Source organism: Pan troglodytes, chromosome X, assembly GCF_028858775.2.
Source record: "Pan troglodytes isolate AG18354 chromosome X, NHGRI_mPanTro3-v2.0_pri, whole genome shotgun sequence".
NCBI lineage: Eukaryota > Metazoa > Chordata > Mammalia > Primates > Hominidae > Pan > Pan troglodytes.
Window position 1 is genome coordinate 50,613,823 of NC_072421.2, and position 21,402 is coordinate 50,635,224.

The 21,402-nt window shown below is 41.1% G+C and overlaps 1 protein-coding gene across 6 annotated transcripts in view; it reads right to left on the bottom strand.

Moving 5' to 3' along the window:
- Positions 1 to 21,402, bottom strand: part of SHROOM4 (shroom family member 4) — a 250,223-nt gene that overhangs the window by 13,429 nt on the left and 215,392 nt on the right. For 3 of the 6 annotated variants that reach the window (XM_016943400.4, XM_016943402.3, XM_016943401.4), the window contains 2 exons: positions 20,649 to 20,918; positions 14,521 to 19,345 (listed from right to left, as the gene is read on the bottom strand). In XM_016943400.4, coding sequence (XP_016798889.1) covers positions 19,076 to 19,345; positions 20,649 to 20,918 — 540 coding nt within the window. In that variant the 3' untranslated portion in view covers positions 14,521 to 19,075. The other 3 variants (XR_010154763.1, XR_001714036.3, XR_001714035.3) reach the window with 2 other exon arrangements.

A 21,402-nucleotide genomic window follows, 5' to 3' on the forward strand; every position in this document is an offset into this window, starting at 1 on the left:
ATAGAGGGTAGTTGGGAGCAGCAGTGAGAGGATAAATTTAAGGAAAGCTTTAAAAGTTTTGTTCTTGTCTCTCCTCCAATTGCCTACCTACATTATCTACCCTTCACTACAGAAATCGGCAGAAATATCTCCAACCATAGTTACCAGTGTATGGAGGGTGTATCAGAGTATATCAGGGCAGCAAAAAAGCCCTGCTTGGTTGAGTGGGAGGCTGTTGAAAACAGATAGGGACTCCCCTGCTCCATTGTTCATTCAGTCCTCCACCCTTTTCAAATCCCCAAAGTTGATGAGTTACAACCTGGGACACTGATACCCCCCCAGCACTGCTTCTTTCAAACAAGTTTTAAGATGAAGCCTTGATCATATCAGTTGCTTATAGAGTGGCAGCAAATGGGAATTATTAACATGTTCTGAGCTACCTGGGGCTCTCCTTTCCTCACTCTTCAAACACAATGAGGCTGACATAGACTAATACAGAGAAGGTAAATGCATGCACACATACACGCACACACACAATCACAGAACTTAAACTTCTCAAAGTTTCCAGAGAGAAAAATCAAGTCCTCTACAAAGAAAGGAATTAAATTGACAACAGACTTTTAGCAACATTGAATACAAGAAGACAATATTTTAAAGGACTGGACCTATAATGTTTAAAATGACTTTGAACCTATAATTTTATATTCAGCCATTTTTAAATTAATTAATTTATTTATTTTTATAAATTTTTTGAGACGGAGTCTCGCTCTGTTGCACAGGCTAGAGTACAGTGGCGTGATCTCGACTCATTGCCACCTCCACCTCCCAGGTTCAAGCAATTCTCCTGCCTCAGCCTCTCGAGTAGCTGGGACTACGGTGCGTGCCACCACGCCCAGCTAATTTTTTGTATTTTTAGTAGAAACAGGGTTTCACCGTGTTAGCCAGGATGGTCTCCATCTCCTGACCTCATGATCCGCCTGCCTCAGCCTCCCAAAGTGCTGGGATTACAGGAGTGAGCCACCGTGCCGGGCCAGTTTTTGTATTTTTAGTAGAGACAGGGTTTCACCATGTTGGCCAAGCTGGTATTGAACCCCTGACCTCAAGTGATCCACCCACCTCGGCCTCCCAAAGTGCTGGAATTACAGGCATGAGCCCCTGTGCCCAGCCCATTTTTTAACTTAAATGTAGCATAGTAATAAATATATTCTGTGGCATGCACTATCTCAGAAGGTTTGTCACACAAAGACCCTCATTGAAGACAATTTTGGAGGAGGTCTTCAAATTAGAAAGGAAAAAAATACAGGAGATGCTGCAAAGACATGGGGAGTAAGGGCAAATATACACTGGTAGTATAGTTTATTGCTGACTTGATAATTAAATACTGAGCAGAAAAGAAGAAAAAGTGTATATCCATAGTAACTCAGAACAGATATTTTTAAACATTATCAAAGTGATGGGGAAGGTGTGGTGGAACTCAAAAAACATGAGAACATTTTCAAGTACTTGTAATGTTAAGAGAAAAATGTAGATACTGATAAATTTAAGAAACTAATATGGTTAAATTAACATGGGTATTTGTTAGTTAAGGGCAACTAAAATAAGAACCAAAATGGCAGTTATAACCTGTAAACCAGAAGAAGAAAATTCATCCTATTTTGTAGAAAATAGGAAAGAAGAAAAATATAAGTGATTCAAAAATGATTTACAGTGTGGATTTCCTCTAAATGTTGAAAACATCCACTATGTGTCCTGGGTGACAGTGGTTGAAGCGAAGTAGAATTGAGGCATTCAACAGAACTGAGAAGTTAAGGTGTTGGGTGACATGTCTGCATGGATACCATTACCAGAGCTGAGAAAAGTTTACCCTCCTTTAAGACTTCTGTCTTTGTATTTTCCTCCCGTCTATCCTCTTGGTAAAACCCTATAATTTGTGGGGAATGAAAAAATTAACAATTTTAATCGGAGAGGGCTGTATGGGAAGTAGAATCTTCAGTGGAGTGCCAGGTCTCAATTACAGATGTGCAGGAAATGTTCAAATAAGAGGGACAACATTTCTGTATATTTTCATAGGCTGAGCTTATTTTACTGTGCAACAGGGCACCCGGGAGAACTGTGGAAAGGTTTAAAAAGAGGGGATTCTGTGATGGAAGATAACTGGGGAAGGAATTCACGATTATATTATGAGAGTAGGAAGAGGATAGGTGATAGTGTGAGGAGGTGCTTGCCTTTGGGTGGTGTCTAGGCATTACAAGGATAAAAAGCATAGATAAAATTGGCTGCACACAAAATCCCCAACATTACTTCACATTGTTTTATATCCAGAATGAGCTGAATTGTTAGATGATAAACAACCAGCACCCCTAACATTGTCCCACCTCCTCACTGTAGTTTACTTGCTGTGTTCAAAGCAGAGATAAAGCCTCCTCCAGTCCCCATTCTTCCTTTCATCTCTTTTCTTCCTCTCCCATCTCTCACTTCTCCCTCACATCCCCATATCACATCACTACTTACTGCCTCTGGACAGTTCAGTGGCTAGACAAGATTACACCTAACGTAACCATTGGACAACTCATAGGACTTTAGACAAAGGTTGCCACCTTGTGGTCAGAGGCAAAAATAACCAAGGGTCTTGGGTCACCGACTTGAGTGTACATCAGAATCAGCTAGAGGGCTTGTTAAAATAGAATGCTGGGCCCCAATCCCATATTTGCTGATTTAGTAGGTCTGAGTTGGGACTTAAAAACTTGTATTTCTAACATATTCCCAGATGATGCTGCCATTGTTGCTTCAAGGACCACACTTTGAGAACCACTGCTTTAGACAAATCTTTTTCAGGATAGGTAGACCTCCATTTGGTCATCCAAGATTGGTAGAATTAGAGTTTGAACACAAACATGTTTGAATTAATTTTTTGCTACCTTATTATTAGGAAATGCATGTGGTACTGCTTGGGCAACAGCCTCACTTGTTTTCTTTATCCTGGACAAGGTAACCACTAAATAAAGAAAGAAGTAGCATCCATTCTCCCTGCATAGATTGAATGTACCATGGTATATGTAACAATTCCAGTGCCAGGCACAGTGCCTCATGCCTGTAATCCTAACACATTGGGAAGCCGAGGCAGGAGGATCACTTGAGCTCAGGAGTTTGAAGCTGCAGTGAGCTATGATTATGCCACTGTACTCCAGTCTGGGCCACAGAGTAAGACCCCACCTCAAACAAACAAACAAACAAACAAACAAAAAAACACCCAATTCTTTTACTGTTGGACATTTAGGTTATTTCCAAATTTTCACAATTATTAAACAAATTTAAAGTTAACTCTCTTGTTCCAAACCCTTCTCTTGTCATTTCCTGAATACCATTGATAGAATAACTTTGATGCAATTTAATGATGCTAAAGTCTCCTGAGTGAGGATGGGTAGGATCAAAGGGAATATGGGAGCCAAAAAATCCTATTCCACCAAAAGTAGTACTATGAGCAAAACTGGACACAGGCTCCTGCTCTCTTGGAGATTACAGTCTAGCACAGGATTCAAATATTAATCAGCTATTCATACAAGTAAATATAGAGTTGTGGATGTAAAAATGCTGTGAAGGAAAGATCAACAGTGTGGTAGGCAGTGTGATAGTACTTGGGAATTTTGTTCCCAGATTGTAATAATAAACTTTTAAAAATTGGCTACTAACATTTTAATAATAAATTTGTTATGATTAATATTTTGACATATTTTCAAATTTATGCCTGTATACTGGAATTTCAATATATAATGAGGATTTTTGGATTTGGGCTTAGTTTTTGCTTAATCTTGATTTTGATACCTAGCTGTGGGGGTTTGTCCTGCAGACCTTGACTTAATGATGGATGAATAACATATACTGACACAGATATTTTGCCTGTCAGTCCGGCTGAGGGTCTGGGCCACTTATAGACACCAAGGAAGGTGGTGTAAAGAGTTGCAGCTGCAGCCCTGACTTGCTGGCCCTACTGGCATTTATTTAGCACACATTAAATGACAAAGGCTTTGGGTCAACACCATTAGAGGGTAATTAACCTGGTAGCCTTCTCCCTGAGAGAGCCATCCTGCCCTTGAATGATCAAAGGTTAGTTTTAGGACCACATGAATAAACAAGTTATTTAGACAAACTCCTCTACATTCCTATGTATCTATGCCCTAAGCTTTTAAGAGAATTCAGCTGCCTTCAGCCAAACACTACTGAAACCATGCAAACCCCCAGGACTTCCAAGAGGGTTTGTGTTTATTTCCTATAATTTCACAATTTCTCCCACCATCCTGACTGAACCCCTACACCTAGTCAAGCATCATTTGGCTAAACTGCAGATTAAGTGAACCTCTACCACATATCTTATACCACTTTGCCTCTCTGTGGGGGAAAATTTTTCGGGTGGTCTTTATGATCCCCACCTCCTGGTGTTCACACCCCTGTATAATCCCCTCCCCTGGAGTGTAAGTGGGAAGTGTGGCTTGATTCTAAACAATAGAATATGGCAAAGGTGATGGGATGTCACTCCTGTGATTACAATATATGACTCCATCTTGCTAGCTGATTTTAGAGTCTTTCTCTCTCCATTGCTTGTTTGGAAAAAGCAGCCAGCCATAAGTCTTAAAGCCACAAGGAAAGGAACTGCTCACAACTAGAGTGAGCTTGGAAGTGGATCCTTCCCCTGTCAAGCCTCTAAATGAGAGCCCAGCCCTGACCAAGACCTTGATTGCAGTCTTACAGAGGACCCAGCTAAGCTGTGCCTTGACATGAAAAACTATGAGATAGTAAATGTGAGTCATTTTAAGCCATTCAGTTGTGGCATCATAGTAAAGGAATATACCTCCTCAGCACTTCAACCCCTTTGACTTGTATTCAGCATTCTTGGTCTCTCATATGACACTCCCTCTACCCGGATTGTTCCCTCTCCTTCTTCACTTCACTTTTGCCTAGCTAACTCTTTCAGGTTTTAACTGAATTGTTACTTCCTTTGGAAAGATTCTCTTAACCTCCATTTTGGAGATTTCTCTTCCTTGAAAAATTTGGATTGACACTGGTTTTAAGTCATCCTCATAAGATGTGAAAAATTCCCAAATAAGATTTTTTCCTAAAGGAATCATGAAATGATTAACTAAAATTTAATATGTACATAAAGGTTATTTTGGTTACTATTGTGAATGCTAACACCTCAACCAAGTCTATAGTTTAAAATTATAATATACTTGAACCTCTATTATTTAAAGTTTTCAAAGACTGTCTCAAAATTGATATAATATTCTCCCTAAGGTTATTTAGTGAGTGTATGCTCTCATAATTTATATTAACTACCAATCTACTTCCATATTTAACTATTTGGAAGTTAAGTTTTATGGAGATAAATTTAACAGTTCTTACAATCAGCATTATTGTATTTTATTCTTTCAAAGATACACATTTATTTTTCAACGGATTGACAGAATTAAAATATATAGAACATAAGAGATTTTCTCCCTAGTTTTGTCTAGAATGCTTAACTATGTTTTAAAGTGAATATTAAAATATTAATAACTCCAAATGACTTCCATTATTCATATTACTGTCATTATTATGCAGTAGCCTAGGTGATCACCTGATCATTGATCATGCACAAGTTTAAGAATGTCAGAAATAATGGTTTTGGTAGATTGTATTATTTGTTAAAAATTATTCATTTCGTCCCCACCCTATAGGTAGAGTATACCTTAGTGTCCAATTGTCCTTAGGACTGGCTAGTCAGTGACTTGCTTTAGTCAATAGAATGTAAGTAGATGTGATGTGCAGACTCTAGGATGGCCTCCATGTTCCTCACCTCCTAGTATTCATGCCCTGGTACAATCCTCTCCCCTTGAGTGTGATGGACCTGTGACATGCTTCTAAATGATAGAATATGGCAAAGGTGATAAAATGTCTAATTTGTGATTATATTACATTCTATATGATCTAGTCTTACTATCAGATTCACTTTAGAGACTCTCCTTACTAGCTTGATGAAGTAAGCAGCCATGTTGCCACATTATAAGGAACTGTGGCAAGGCTTCTAGGAACTCTGAGCAGCATCTAGGAACTGCAGGCAGCCACTAGGAGGTGAGGGTGGCCTTTAGGATCTGAAGGTAGTCTTCAGCTGATAGTCAGAAAGCAGTGCCCTCAGCTCTACAGCCACAAGAAAATGTATCTGCCAACAATATGAGTGAGCTTGGAAGCAGATTCTTCCACAGTCAAGCCTTCAGATGAGATTGCAGCCTGGCTGACACCTTGACTGCAGCTTTGTGAAACTGTTAAGTAGAGGACACAGTTAAGTTATGCTCAGACATCTGACCCACAGAAACTGTGAAGTAATAAATATGTGTTGTTTTAAGCTACTGAGTTTGTGGTAATGTTATAATAGAAAACTAATACAATGGGCATGATATACCCTACATCAGAGCAGCCACTTAAATATCCTTTCATGGTTTGGCTCTGTCTCTCTTGAGCTTTTGACTTCCAAAAGGAGAAACATGTGCCCAAGAGAGTTGCGGATCTTTCATCTTCAGTCCCTGAATCAGAAGATTCATGATGGTACCTGAACCCAGCCAAGGCCAGCAAAGTTGTAGCTAGCCATTAGCCTTCACGTGAGATGAAAAGAAAATGTTTGTTGTTGCAAACCACTGAAAACTGAGGGTCATTGGCTGCTGCAGCAAAAGCTAAGTAATTCAATGCTGAAGAAGATATTTGGCTATTCAGTCTTTAAATATCAAAGCCAAAGCTATAAATGAATCTGAAAAGCAGGTTTGCCCAGATAATGAGGTTGAAGCTGATGTTGGTACATCATTAGGCATAGATGGGCATGCAGAGCCTCACAGGCAATGGAAAGGGCTTTGAAACCTATTAAAATGACCTAGACAGGAGAAGGGGTGATATAATCATATTTGGGTTTTGGCAAGATCACCCTGGCTACAGCATGAACAACAGTCTACAGAAAGCAAGAAATGGCATAAGAAGAATAGTTAGGCTAATGGTGTAGTTCAGAGGATAATAGTTGTGGAAAAATAAGTGAATAGATTTGAGACATATTTAGGAGACAGAATTGATAGGACTTGGTGATCAATTCTATATGGAAGGGGTGAGAAAGAGGAGGATGTCTGGGATTACTCTAGGACTTCTAGCTTTCCTAGTTGGTTGGAGAGGAGTATTAATCACTGAGATATAAAGAACACTAGAGGGAATCAGGTTCGGGAGGGGAAAATCAAATGTTTAATTTTGGATACATTAATATTTGGGTTTTGGGGTGTCATTGAGCCAACCAGATAAAAAGTTTTGGAGCTATGAAAAAATATGAACTGGAGATATAAATTTGGGAGCCAGCTTTATATGGGAGATTAACTAATCATGGGTATGTATGATTAAGAAAGAGAGTTGGGCAAGAGCATACAGCAAGAAGAGAAGAGGGGCCTAGGACCAAGTTTTAAGAAAGTCCAACATTTAATGATTGTATTGAGGAGGATAAGCCAGTGTAAGATATCACCACAAATATGAAGCCCACAGCAAAGCCTTCGTGAATTGTTACTACCATGTATTTCTGAGGTGTTTACTATGAGCTTGGGGCACTGTGCTAAGTGTTAGTGGTATAAATTAGTTTCTGCCCTCAAGAAGCCCACAGCCTAAAGGGAGAGACAGAAAGTGTAAACAATGATCATATCCGAATACCACACACTGTTATTAGTATATCAACAGGATGTTTCTGAAGGATGTGAAATCTGAGTTGACACCAAAGGACATGCTGGAATTGGCTAAATAGGGAACTCAGGGAGTGGGGTGGTGGATTTTCAGGTAGAGGGACCAGCCTTTTTGAGTGTATAGAGGGATGAGACTGCATGACACATTTGCAGAACCAGCTAGAGCTAAGGATGAGTGTGAGAAGGTGTTAGGGGTCATAGCTGGAGAAGCACACAGGAGACAGAACATGAAGGGCCTTATATGCAAGAATCAGGACTTCATCCTCTGGGCAGCCAGGTCAATTAGAGGGAGCTGGGCCAGTGTGCAATTTGGAGGCGAAATTTGGAGCATGGTGTTATGCAGCTAGGCAGGGTGTTTGTTCTTCAGTTTAATAGCCACCAAAATATCCTCTTCACAAAACTGATAAAAGAGCACGAGGTCACAGAGTGAGAAGGGCAGAACTGCGTCCAGGTCTAAGGGTTTTGAGTGCCATTCCAGCGAGCTCCCAAAGATACATGGTTTTTCTCACTCAGAGATTGCTTCAATAACAGACTTGGTTTGGGTTATCTTTTGTCAAAACTGGATTTTTTTTTAATAAAAGGTTTTAGTAACGGTCTGAGTTTTATGACAGGCTTATTTGATAGAGCAAAATATCTACCAGCCTGTGAGAAAGTGTCCAAAATTATGTTCTAAATGCATAGTATTATCTAATTTATCCACAATCTCATTACTCTTTTCTATCTGCCTCTCCTCACTCTTACCACTGCCCACTTTTCTAAAAGAAAACTAAAGGTTCCATATTTGTAAAAGGTGCTTAAATATATAGTCATTTATGAGACTTCTAAACAGTAGCTGTTTAAGTTTAGCCCAAATAAGAGTTTTCTCTCAATTATAAGTTATCATTTATTGTATCTGCTGAGTTTGGTCTGCTTTTTCATCTTTATCAAATTTAAAACTGAGGAGAAATCAGGGAACAAGTTGTTATTTTTTCAGCACTTTGACTTATTCACATTTAATCTAATGCATTTTCAAGCTGGAAAGATTTTTTACTCATGGCCTTTTCCCAGATTTTTTCCTTTGCAAAAAATAGAATCAACTCAACACCCAGGGAGGTGAGTTCCATTAATTATCCTTTTCAGATAGAAAATAAGTAGCTGGGAGGAAAATGGGAATTCAAAGCCATGTTATTTTACTCTGTTAATGGCAGTAAGCAACTCCAGAATGAAGGGTCATATTGAAGAAACTTAAGCAGTTTACAAACAGAATGTGGTCTGTTAATGTTTACACTGCTCAGGAGGAGAGGAGCTTTTGCCAGAACCCCTTAGTCTTTGGCCATGTTTGAATGTTGCCCAGAATGGACAAGATTTCCACGTGACATGAATTGATTTTCTCTATCAAGAGTGGAATTCAACCTTTCTGTCTAAACTACTTTCAAATCCTACCTCTTCAGTGATAGTTTGTCATCCTTTTGCTAGACAATTTTTTAAAAATCTCATCACAAATCCTATGGAGAAAATATCTTTGGTGAAAATCTTTTATTGTATATATTTAAGGTGTACAAATGATGTTTTGACATCCATATACATAGTGAAATGATTGCTACAGTCATGCAAATTAAATATGCATTTCCTCACATAATTACCCTCTTTTGCAGTAAGAGCACCTGAAATCTACTCTTAGAAAATTTCCAGTATTCAATACAGCATTATTAACTATAGAACTTATGCTGTACATGAGATCTCTAGATTTATACATCTTATGTAACTGCAACTTTGTAGCTTTGACCAACATCCTCATTTCTTCCACCTCCATCCCCCTGTGTGTTTGACTTTTTTAGCTTCCACATATGAGATTACACAGTATTTTTCTTTCTGTGTCTGGTTTATTTCACTTAGCATAATACCCTCCGGGTTCATCCATTTTGTCATAAATAGCAGGCTTTTATCAAAAAGGCAAGGGATAACGAATGTTGATGAGGGTATGGAGGAAAGGAAACCCTGGTACATTGTTGGTGGGAATGTAAATTAGTACCCCATTTTGGAAAATAGTGTATATTCCTCAAAATATTAAGAATACGATGACCATATGATGCAGAGATTCTTCTTCTGGGTAAATACCCAAAGGAAATGAAATCAGTATCTCGAAGAGATATCTGCACTCTCATGTTCACTGAAACATTATTCTCTGGTGAAAATTAATGCAAAAAATATTTTAGTTACTGCAGTAGCAAAGAGATTCATGAGTTTAGCCTATTGCACATAGCTGAAGAAATCAAGGAAGAATGTTTCACATTGCCATACCAGGGTAAAAAGTGATTGTGTGTATATTTCTGTATATAAAGTATTATGTAATTGTATATTTATACTTATCTATCTCTTTCATTAGGATAAAAGCCCCACGAGAGTGGGGACTTTGTCTATCTTGTCCACTTCTGAATCCCTGAAGCACAAAACAAATTATTGGCACATTAGTTGCATGAATGAATGGCATTGCACACTTACAATCTATTTTGTTTAACTTACAAACAGCAAAAATGCTACCACAATTCTGAATTTTGATTAAATAGTGTTTCAAAATCACAGATCTGTTTTAAAGATTAAATGAGGATTTCTGCTTTAAAAATGTATGTTTAGATAGAAAAATAGTGTAAGCAAAGATAAGTGAAAGTGCTTAACCCAGGGTGGGAAACTCAGTGACATTTAAGTTGACTTTAAGTCTAAAGATAGGTTTGAGGAGGAGTGGATGTTTTCCCCAAACCAGCCTCAAATTGGACCTTAAGTGGTCCACATGCAAAACAGTTCCTTCTCTATTGCTCTGAAGGGGGTGTTTTCTTGGGAGTATAGACAGTCATCTTGCAGGCAGCTAACAGACTACATTGTTCTCATCAGATGGTAGTATTGAGCTTGCCAGAAAATTTTACTTACAGTGGGGAACTCCTAAGGCTGAAACATTTTATCTGCAGGTCCAAAAAATCTTGACCTGGTGCACACAGCAGGGTAGGTAAGGAAAGGAACCATCATCTACGGAGAACCTACCATATGAACAGCTCTACCAGAGACCTCATTTGATTCCTACTTTAGCTTTATAATAAAAGTTAACATTCATTGGGTACTTATTGTCCTAAGTACTTTGCATGGATTAACTCAATAATTCCTCACAACACAAGGATGTATTTTTGTTTCCACCATTTGACAGAAAAGGACATCCAGGTACAGGGAAGTTAAACATGCTCAAGGTTACACAATGTGTAAGTGGTGGAGCCAGTATGAAAACCCACGTGGTGTGGGTTCCAGTGTCCAGGCTTGGAACTGCCTCCATAAGAGAAGGATTACTATCCTCATTATTTGCTAAGGCTCAATAAATAAAGTGACTTCCAAGGTCACATTAACAGAGCTGTCTGACTCCAAAGCTGAAGATGCTTTACTTTTCCTTATATTGTTCTACTTCAATCTCACCTCAATAAAAATAAATCTAGCAGCTAACATTTATCAAATACTTACTACATGGCAGACATTATTTTAAGTGCTTCATGTGAATTATCTTTTAATCATCATAGTAACACTTCGAGGTGGGGCTTTTATTAGCCCCCTTCTGTAGATGAAGGTATTAAGGTTGAGAGGAGTCAAGTAACTTATTAAGGTGACATAGTAAATTGGTAGAATCGGGATTTAAAACTTGGTTTATTTGCCCAATGAGCCGAAGCTCTTATCCATTCTACCACAATATTTGCCTAGAAATATTGCCCCTCCTTCCCAATAGTAGTCCCTCCCATCTCTCTTATTTTTGCTGAAGTCTTAGTACAAGGCTGAGACTACTGTTTGTCCTTATGTTGCTGGGTCTTCCAGGTCTTCAAGGGGAAGGTTGTAATAGTAAAGTCACTCCCAAATTCAAATATTGTAAATATTGTACCCTTTGGAGTCAGGAATGAAGTACATGCTCACCATCAACTCAGATTTTTGTCAAGAGGAATGAGACTGATGGAAATAATCAATAGCTTTTTTTAAAAAACACACTTATTGAGAAATAATTCATATACCATTTAGCACACCCATTTAAAATGTATACTTCAATGGTTTCCAGTACATTCACAGAGTTGGACAACCATGATGACAATCTAATTTTATAATATTTTCATCATCCACAAAAGAAACCCCATGCCTATTGCCCCTGAGCCCCCAGCCTTGACAACCACTAATCTGCTTTCTACCTTTATAGATTTACCTGTTTGGGACATTTCATATAAATTAAATCATACAATATGTGGTCTTTTGTGATTGGCTCCTTTCACTTAGCATATTTTCAAGGTTCATCAATGTTACATGTATCAGTATTTTATCCATTTTTATGGCTAAATAATACCCTACTGTATGCATATATCAAAGTTTGTTTATCCATTCCTCAGTGGATGGACATTTGGGTCATTTCCACTTTTTGGCTATTATGAGTAATGCCACTTTAAACATTCATGTTCACGCTTTTGTTTGAACACCTGTTTCCAATTCTCTTGGGTATATACCTAGGAATGGAATTGCTAAGTCATGTGGAAATTCTATGTTTAACATTTGGAGAAACTGCCAAGCTGTTTTTCAATGAGGTTGCATCAATTTACATCCCCATCAGCAATGTATGAGTGTTCCAATTTCTTCATTTCCTCACCAACACTTGTTATTGTTTGGCTTTTTGATATAGCTATTCTAGTGGGTATGAAGTGGTATCTCATTGTGGTCTTGATTTGCATTTCCCTAATGAATAGTAGTGCTTGAGCATTTTTCCCTGTGCTTGCTAGCCAGTTGCATATTGCTATAAGCTGAATGTTTGTGTCCTCTCCAAACTCATATGCTGAAGCCCTAATCCCCAATGTGATGGCATATGGAGGTGGGGCCTTTGAGAGGTAAATTGGTTTAGATGAAGTCACAAGAGTAGGCATTCATAATGAAATTATAATGCCCTTATAAGAAGGGGAAGAGACCAGATCCCTTTCTTTTTTTTGAGACAGAATCTCGCTCAGTCACCCAGGCTGGAGTGCAGTGGCTCAATCTCCGCTCACTGCAAGCTCCGCCTCCTGGGTTCACGCCATTCTCCTGCCTCAGCCTCCCGACTAGGTGGGACTACAGGCACCTGCCACCATGCCCTGCTAATTTTTTTGTATTTTTTTAGTAGAGATGGGGTTTCACCATGTTAGCCAGGATGGTTGCGATCTCCTGACCTCCTGATCCGCCCGCCTCGGCCTCCCAAAGTGCTGGGATTACAGGCGTGAGCCACCACGCCTGGCCGAGACCAGATCCCTTTCTGTCTTTGCTGAGGACACAGCCACAAGGTAGCCATCTGCAAACCATAAAGTGGGCCCTCACAAGGCATTGAATCTGCTGGCATCTTGATCTCTGATTTCCCAGTCTCCAGGACTGTGAGAAATAAATGTTATTTAAGCCAATCAGTCTATGGTAGTATGTTATAGCAACCCAAGCATACTAAAACACATATTTTCTTTGAAGAAATGTCTATTACAATCTGTTAACCCATTTTTAATTGGTTATTTTTATCATTGAGTTGTAAGAGTCCTTTTCATATTTTGAAGTATCTGATATGCAAATATTTTCTCCCATTATGTTGCTTGTCTTTTCACTTTTTTATATGGTATATTTTTAGCACAAAAGTTTTTAATTTTGATTTACTCCAATTTATTTCTATTTCTTGTATCACTTGTGCAAATCGTCTTAACATTAGGAAGACTTACTACAATGTTTTCTTCTAAGAATTTTATAATTTTGACTCTCACATTCTATAATCCATTTTGAGTTGATTCTTGCATGTGATTTAAGGAAAACTTCATTTTTTCCCATGTAGATACCCAGTTGTCTCAGCATCATTTGTTAAAAAACTATTCTCTCCTCAATTTCTCTTGGGACCCTTGTTGAAATTAACTAGCCATATACATGAGGATTTATTTCTGGACTCTCAATTTAATTCCATTTATTTATACACCTACCCTTGTGTCTGTACCACACTGTCTTGATTACTGTAGTTTTGCAGTAAGTTTTGAAGTTGGGCTGTATGAGCCCTCCAACTGTTCTTTTTAAAGATTGTTTTGACTGTTCTGGGTCCCTTGTAATTCCATATGAATTTTAGAAGCAGCTTGTCAACTTACGCAAGGAAGCCACTGGAATTCTGATAAGCATTGGATTGAATCTGTAGATCAATTTGGGGCACATTTCATCTTAACAATACTAAGTCTTCCAATCCATGAACATGGAGTGTCTTTCCATTTATTTTGATCTTCTCTAATCTCTTTCAACAATGTTTTATAGTTTTCAGTGTAAAAGTTTCGCACTTCTTTTGTTAAATTATTCCTAAGTACTTTTTTTCTTTTTGATGCTATTGTAAATGGAACTGTTTTCTTTCTTTCTTTCTTTTTGAGACAGAGTCTCACTCTGTTGCCCAGGCTGGAGTGCAGTGGTGCGGTCTCAGCTCACTGCAATCTCTGCCTTCCAGGTTCAAGCAATTCTCCTGCCTCAGCCTCCCGAGTAGCTGGGACTACTGGTGCATGCCACCACACCTGGCTAATTTTTTTGTATTTTTAGTAGAGATAGGGTTTCACCGTGTTAGCCAGGATGGTCTTGATCTCCTGACCTCGTGATCCACCTGCCTCGGCCTCCCAAAGTGCTGGGATTTCAGGCATGAGCCACCACGCCCGGCCGGAACTGTTTTCTTAATAACATTTTCGGATTGTTCATTTGATCGTGTGTTTTAACGTTGTATCCTGCAACTTTCCTAAATTCATCCAGGCAGGTAGTTGTGAGCAACACGAGAAGAGCAAGAATATGCCTGGGATAAGGAAAAAATGAATTGAGTAGATCAGGACTATAATAATGGTTACCATGTACTGAATATGTTTTCAACAAGTCAGTACTTCCCATGCTCTAATACGTTCATGAATCTCCTGGAAATCTAGTTAAAATTCAGACTGCTATCACTGGGTTTGGGGTGGGCCTGGGATTCTGCCTAATAACTTCTTGGATTGTTAGTGGCTTTTATTTATTATTTTCAAGTTACAATAACTGCAAGCAAGATAATACTGTTCCCATTTTACAGATAAGAAAATGACCTCAGAAGTTGAGCTAGTAGCCCAGGTTCATTGAATAAGTGGCAGAACCAGGATTTGAACACAGTTCATTCTAATGCCAAAGCTGGACTCTTTCTACTCTACCACAATGGATATCTTGAGTAGAAGGAGGATAGTTGGAATGTGAACAGAATATGGATCATGAAAAAAGAAAGCTTTTCAATGTCAGAGTTGCTGCCTGGAATACATTTGAGTCTAATCTTTGAGGTTGCCTTGGAGAGCAGATCAGCAAGGCCCTTGCTTTCCAGGGAGCTGAGCATGAAGGTGTGATATTGGACTATCAGCTAGAAGTAAGATGAAAATACTAGACAGAATTTCAAGATTGGAAGAAGTCTAGAAAGAATGGCTTACCTTCGATCAGGCTAGACTCCAGAAGTAGATTCTGTATACTGCTTAGGTCTATACCTGAGATTACACCTATTGTTGACTTTTTCTGCATTCTAAACATGGGGTTAGACTGGATGTGATGTTGCCACTGAGTAACCAGAGAGGAAGAAATATATCAGTGAGCTAAAGGGCAGGGCTGTGATCCTGAGATCCTTCTGAGTAGAAAAATATCATGCTTCAATACTGTGATAACAACAGAAATAACCAATGGCTTAAACTCTGTACCCCCTACTCAGGATGGTCTTGAAATAGATGTCTAAAAGCTGTTCCCCTAAAAAGGCTATGGCAGATCCTGCTATTTAACTGGGATGATGAATGGTATAGCATCAATACCATCCCTCAGAGGCCAGGGTAAGGGTTTAGGGATGTGGGTAAGGGTCTGGTCATATGTTTATCTGTGAAGGACTATGGATAGGTGACCAAATTCCTTTCCAGTACTTTTCAGCAGAATCTTTAGACTTCCATCACCTGAGTTAAAACACATGAGATTTTTTTTTTGTCCTTAGCACCTTTTATTGAAATATGACCCTTGATGACAATCTGGCAGGCATATCTATGTCAGCCAAGAAGGGAGTGGTGGAGGACACAAATGCAGAAACAACAAGATTTGGAAAAAGAATAGCTTCACATGGGATAGATGACCCCCAACAGCTGTACAACCAACACTGGTTCTTCATCTATAGAAACTGTCCCCTGCCCCACCCCCCCCAAAAGATCTACTAATCTTCAAATAATATAATATGCTGTTGCAGAAATATTATTGGCATAGACGACTCCTCTGGCAAAGACAGTGGGAGTCACCAAGCTCCAAATGGGTGGAAGTGGCCAGAAATGGGCCCAGCTTCCTCCATCTGGGGCTTGCTACTGGCAGAGCAGCACTGTCAGGGAGGGTCGGGTTCAGGATGTGGCTCTGGTGTGCCTGGGCAGCTTTTTGGCACATGAGGTTAAATGGAAAACAGAACCTGAACCTAACCTTGAAAGAGGCTTTTTATCTTTTCACCTCTCCTTTTCTTTGCTTCCAATTTCTTCCTTTCTAGGGCTTTATTTTCAGTGTCTCTGTCTTATTCTGTCAGATTCTACTTGGGCATTTACAGCTATATCCTGGTTGAGTCTCCAGCTGTGGGACTCAGGGAGATTCAATTATCCAGAGCCCTGGGAGGTGGCAGGAGGGGTTGGGGGGACATGTGATAGTAACTCATGCACTGACTTCTCTATCATGCTTGCCTATTACCCATGGGGGCCTGTATAAGTATTTGAAGGGAGACAGCAGAAGTCAAGACTGATAACTGTCTTTGGGGATCTCCCTTGGCCTGCCTTCCAAACTGCTACTCACTGGCAGGCCTTGGAGGAGGGCTGAGCCCAGGAACTGAGAACAGGGGAGAGAGACTGCATCTCAAGTAATACTGGCAGTGTTGCAGCACCATCACACACAATGAGACTGCCCTGGCAGGAGTGTGGCACGCCAGTGTCTGTTTAGCAGTTCACCTTTATCTACCAAGCTTCACTGCTAGATATACTTTTGGGGTTATTTTTTAAATGCTTTGGCAACTTTCCCTCCATGTGAAAATGAGCATCCTTGTGTTCTGATTCTAACTCTAGAAACTAATGTGAGATGGGATTAAGAACAAAAATAACAGAGTTAATAGTATTTTTGGTGTCATAAACTTAAGGTACAACCAATCACATGCTGACTAGAAAAACTCAGACTATGGCCATAGTGTCCAGGTAAGTGACCATTCTTTTCCCTAGGCCCATATTCCCAAAAAGGTGCTCTAGCCCACAAATCTGAGAATGATGAAACATATCAGCCTCATCCTCCCAATACAGGACATCTCAATTTGCTCATTGTTTGTCCTAGAGCCTGCTCAGAAGAAAAGATGACAACTATGGCCTCCATTGAAAGCACTCCCCTACCTTCTCAATCTTGGCTGGCTTGTGTAAGCCTAGCCCCTGCAAGCCACCAGCCTTCCTGAATAAAGTAGAATCTTCCACTGGAGGGGAGAATGGCAGGGTTGCCATTCTAACAGTGTTTCTGGCAGCAGTACTAAGAGCAAACCCAGGGCTCCACAGAAAGGCTTACCCCACCCCCCACCCCAGGACACCCTGCTGGCCAAGATTCTCCCATTGTTTTCAAATACAATGAAGAGGAAATGGAAGCTAGTGACAAGTATTTGTAACAGCAGCAAAAGTTCCTTGGCAAATTCTTTGGTTGAATGAGACATCCCTGCTGCTACAGTTGACCTTCAAGGACCCTGAAGAACTCAGCAGTAACTAGAAGAGATGCCAGGCCTTGGCTGGGTTGTGTGATACCAAGGATTGGCCCCAGTTAGTGAGGAACAGGGAGCTAAGCTGGATAACAGGGCAGCATTTGGCCATAACCCCCTTCTTGCCATCGTCCACCTGAGCGCTGCTTTCCCAGCATAGAAACTAGCTACTGGTGTCAGGGCCTTGGCAACAGCAGCAGTTTTAGTTGTTTGTATGCCTAAGATCCTGGCTGGGTCATCAATTGCTCTGGGGAGCTGGCTCTGGCTGGAGCTCCCAGCTACCTTGAGTTTTGGTTCCCTTGAGCCAGGCCACAGGCTGAGAAAGCAATGGTTAGAGGAGTTCCTTCTGAGCTCACCTCTACTGATCCCATAGCTTGGAGATGGTAGAGAAATGACTGAACCTTTCTCCGTTTCAGGAGATTTCTTTGGTTTCAAAAAGAAATCAGTAAGAAAAACTTGAACCCTGCTGGGGAATGCTAAACTCAAGTCACTTAGACTTTAAGGGAAGCACAAGGCCAGGCCACAGTAGGGAGGCTCTGAGTTCAAGGGGAAAACTCCTTCCTAGACATCGGTAGCTATGGTGGGAACAATTCAACGCCTTGGCACTTGCTTACCTAGCCACGGTGGATTCAGGCTGATCTGCAGAAAATGCTTTCCTTCTGGGCTAACTTTTCCCTCTCCAACTTCCCTCTTCTCGCCTTATTAGTTAAAAAAAGAAAAAAAATAATCAAAACATAAAAATAAATAAAATCAAAAGGCCATTTAAAATATAACAATAAGAACCCCCTCCCCCAGTAATGAAACCTACATCTAGAAGTCAGTTTTAGTAGAGCTATTAATGGCCCATATGGTGAAGCCCTGGGGTAGGCACCTGCGGTAACCCCCAGCAATGTAAAGGAAAGATGAAACAAGAGGTGGTAGGACCAAAGTCTTAGGACAGGAAGAGGGTCACGCTAGCCAGGGCTAAGAGTAGGCCTCTTCCCCTGAACTTGCTGCTGGGAAAGGTAAGGGTAGAGCCTATTTAAACCTGGTTCCTTCCTAAGGGGCACCTGGGGGTACTCAACCTTTGCTTGCATTTTTTCAGTGTAATTCCTCCCTCTGTGCTTTCCCCTGCAAAGCTTGGGTGAGGCCCTGAAACTGGTGCCAGGTGAATGCCCTCAAGGCAGCCAGCTCTCTGTGAGAAATGGCTGGCCACAAGCCCTGAGGCAGAGTAGAGCTGCAAGGCAGATTCCCTCTGAGCCTTTAGAGGCTGTTGATGATATGGGTGGATGATGAGTACTTGATGTCTTTGGTGTCCTAGTACAAAGCAGAATGAAGGCACTTCCTTGGTTCTCTGTGCAGCAAGTACTTGCCCTTGGCAACTGTGGGAAGGAGAGTGTGGTTCTAAGATCACACCTTGCTGCAGCTCCCTTGGGTAGAAGCTTGTGGCTTCCCCAGGGTCTCCTAGCTGGTTAGGACCACTGCTAGGGAAGGGGTAGTGAGAGACATCCAGGGTAGAGGGCTGGAACAAACTGCTAATTGCTATCTACTTGCTGAGAAACTGCTAACAAAGAAGATTGAAAGCACTTCCCTCATGGCTGGGCAGGGATGCTGTGGCAGAGTGCTGGTAGAATTAGAAATTGCTGGGCCCCAGGAGTAGACTCTCCCTGAGACATTTGAGTTGCTCTTCCCCGAGCTTGATCTTCTCCTCCAGCTCTCGCTGTTCAATGATGAGAGCAGATTTCATCTTGACAAAGTGCTGGTAATCTTGGAGCTGGTCCTGAGGCAGGTAGCGGGAGACCATGCCAAACACCAACTTCTCCCGGCGGTCCACGTGCTCCTTCAGCTCCTTGGCATCTGCCAACTGCCCCGTCAGCTGCTGCTTCTTCTCTATCAGCACCAACTGGGGAAGCAGAGGACCAAGTAAGGGCTCTCCCAATTACCAGGCATCTGTCCAACAGTGCTGCCTAGCAGTACTCCATCAGAGATGCTGCCACAAAGCAGCTATACATTCTGCTAATTAGTCAGTCCTAGATTTTCTGCCCTGAAGTCTACCTCCATGCAAAAGCCTTTGTTTCCTGTAGCAGGAGGGTAAACATGACAACAATTCTGGATAGGGGATGTGAAATTACCTCTTTCCATCTCTTTAACACTGCCTTCAATGTAGGGACCACCACTGGGCTTGGGGTGGAGGAAGGCTCTGACAAAGCCAGCCTGTGTCCCTTTCATCTGGTGAACAACTGTCACTGTGGAGGTGCTTTCTGTATGATGTGTGTGTCTGTGTGAGTGGATATGTGTGAGTGTATGTGTCTGTGTATGTATGTATATGTATGTAGATATGTGCCTCTTGTTGTGGATTCAAAGGTATATCCAAAGCCACCTGTATAGGGAAAGGTGATGCAATTTTGGTTCAGGAGTATATGCATAGTGACCCAACCTGTGAAACTGACAGCTTTCCAATCTCAACCACTTGATGAGACCTCCCCCTCCAACTCTAGAGTGATGCAAAACTGCTGCTGCTACTACTACTACTGGGAGCTAGCATTGATTCAGTGTTTACCCTGTCCAAGGCCCTGTTTTATGTAATTAACATAAACTAATTTAATTCTCACAATAATCCCATAAGGCAGGTAGTATGCTCACCTCATTTTATAGGTGAAGAGATTGAGGCAGAGTGACGTTATGTAAGTTGTCCACAGTCACACAGCTAATAAATGGTAGGGCAAGAATTTCAGGGCACTTAAAAGCCAGTGTTCACACTCTTATTTTTTTATTTTATTATTATTATTTTTTTTGAGACAGGGTCTTGCTCTGTCACCCAGGCTGGAGTGCAGTGGCACAATCTTTGCTCACGGCAGTCTCCGCCTCCCAGGCTCAAGCAAACCTTCCACCTCAGCCTCCGGAGTAGCTGGGATTATAGGCATGCGCCACCATGCCAGACTAATTTTTGTATTTTTAGTAGAGATGGGGATTCACTAAGTTGCCCAGGTTGGTCTCAAACTCCTGGACTGAAGCAATCTGCCCGCTTTGGCCTCCCAAAGTACTGGGATTACAGACAGGGGAGCCACCGTGCCCATCCTCAGTGCTCACATGCTTTTAATCCCATGCTCTACTGTTTCCTATAGTAGCCCAACTTGAAAGAGGGAGCCCTGAGAAGAAACAAATGGTATTTCCCTCTACCCACACCCCACAGACCCCAACTCTACCTTCTCCTGGTTGGCCTCTGAATCGATGCTGTTCAGAGCATTCTCCACCCGGGCCAGTCGTCCAGAGAGTGACAGCAACAGGTTGACCACTTTGTCCAGGTCCCCAACAAACAAGTGGTACTTTTCAAATTCATTGGATTTGCAGACGGCTTTTAAGTTGGCCTCCACCTCCTCCCCAAGGGCAGAATTGGCATTGATGTCCTCTAGCAGCCCTCGCTGGGCCTCCCGCAAGACAGAAAGTTTTCTGCTGATGCTTTTGATAAGCTGTATCTAGGGGAATTAAACAGGAGAAGACAAAGGATGAGAATGGGGATCAACAGAAACTGATTTGTGCCTGTAACCTCTGTTTTGGAATCCAAGGAACAGATGGTGGGCTCTATCCTAGTCACTGGAAACAAAGGAAACTTGGGCAAGTCATGAGCAACTCCAGTCTTTTGGGCAAGCACCTTCTATCCGTCTGGTAGGGATCTCCATGTCACCACCAAACTTTTTGGCATTGGAAAGTGGTATCCATGCACTAAACTTCATTTACCAGATGCAACTTAATAAATACTTGCTGGCACTTTGTTTTTTTTTTTGAGATGGAGTCTCACTCTGTTGCCCAGGCTGGAGTGCAGTGGCACGATCTCAGCTCACTGCAACCTCCGCCTCTCAGGTTCAAGCGATTCTTGCGTCTCGGCCTCCTAAGTAGCTGAGGTTACAGGTGCATGTCATGGATGCCAGGCTAATTTTGTGTGTGTGTTTGTGTGTGTGT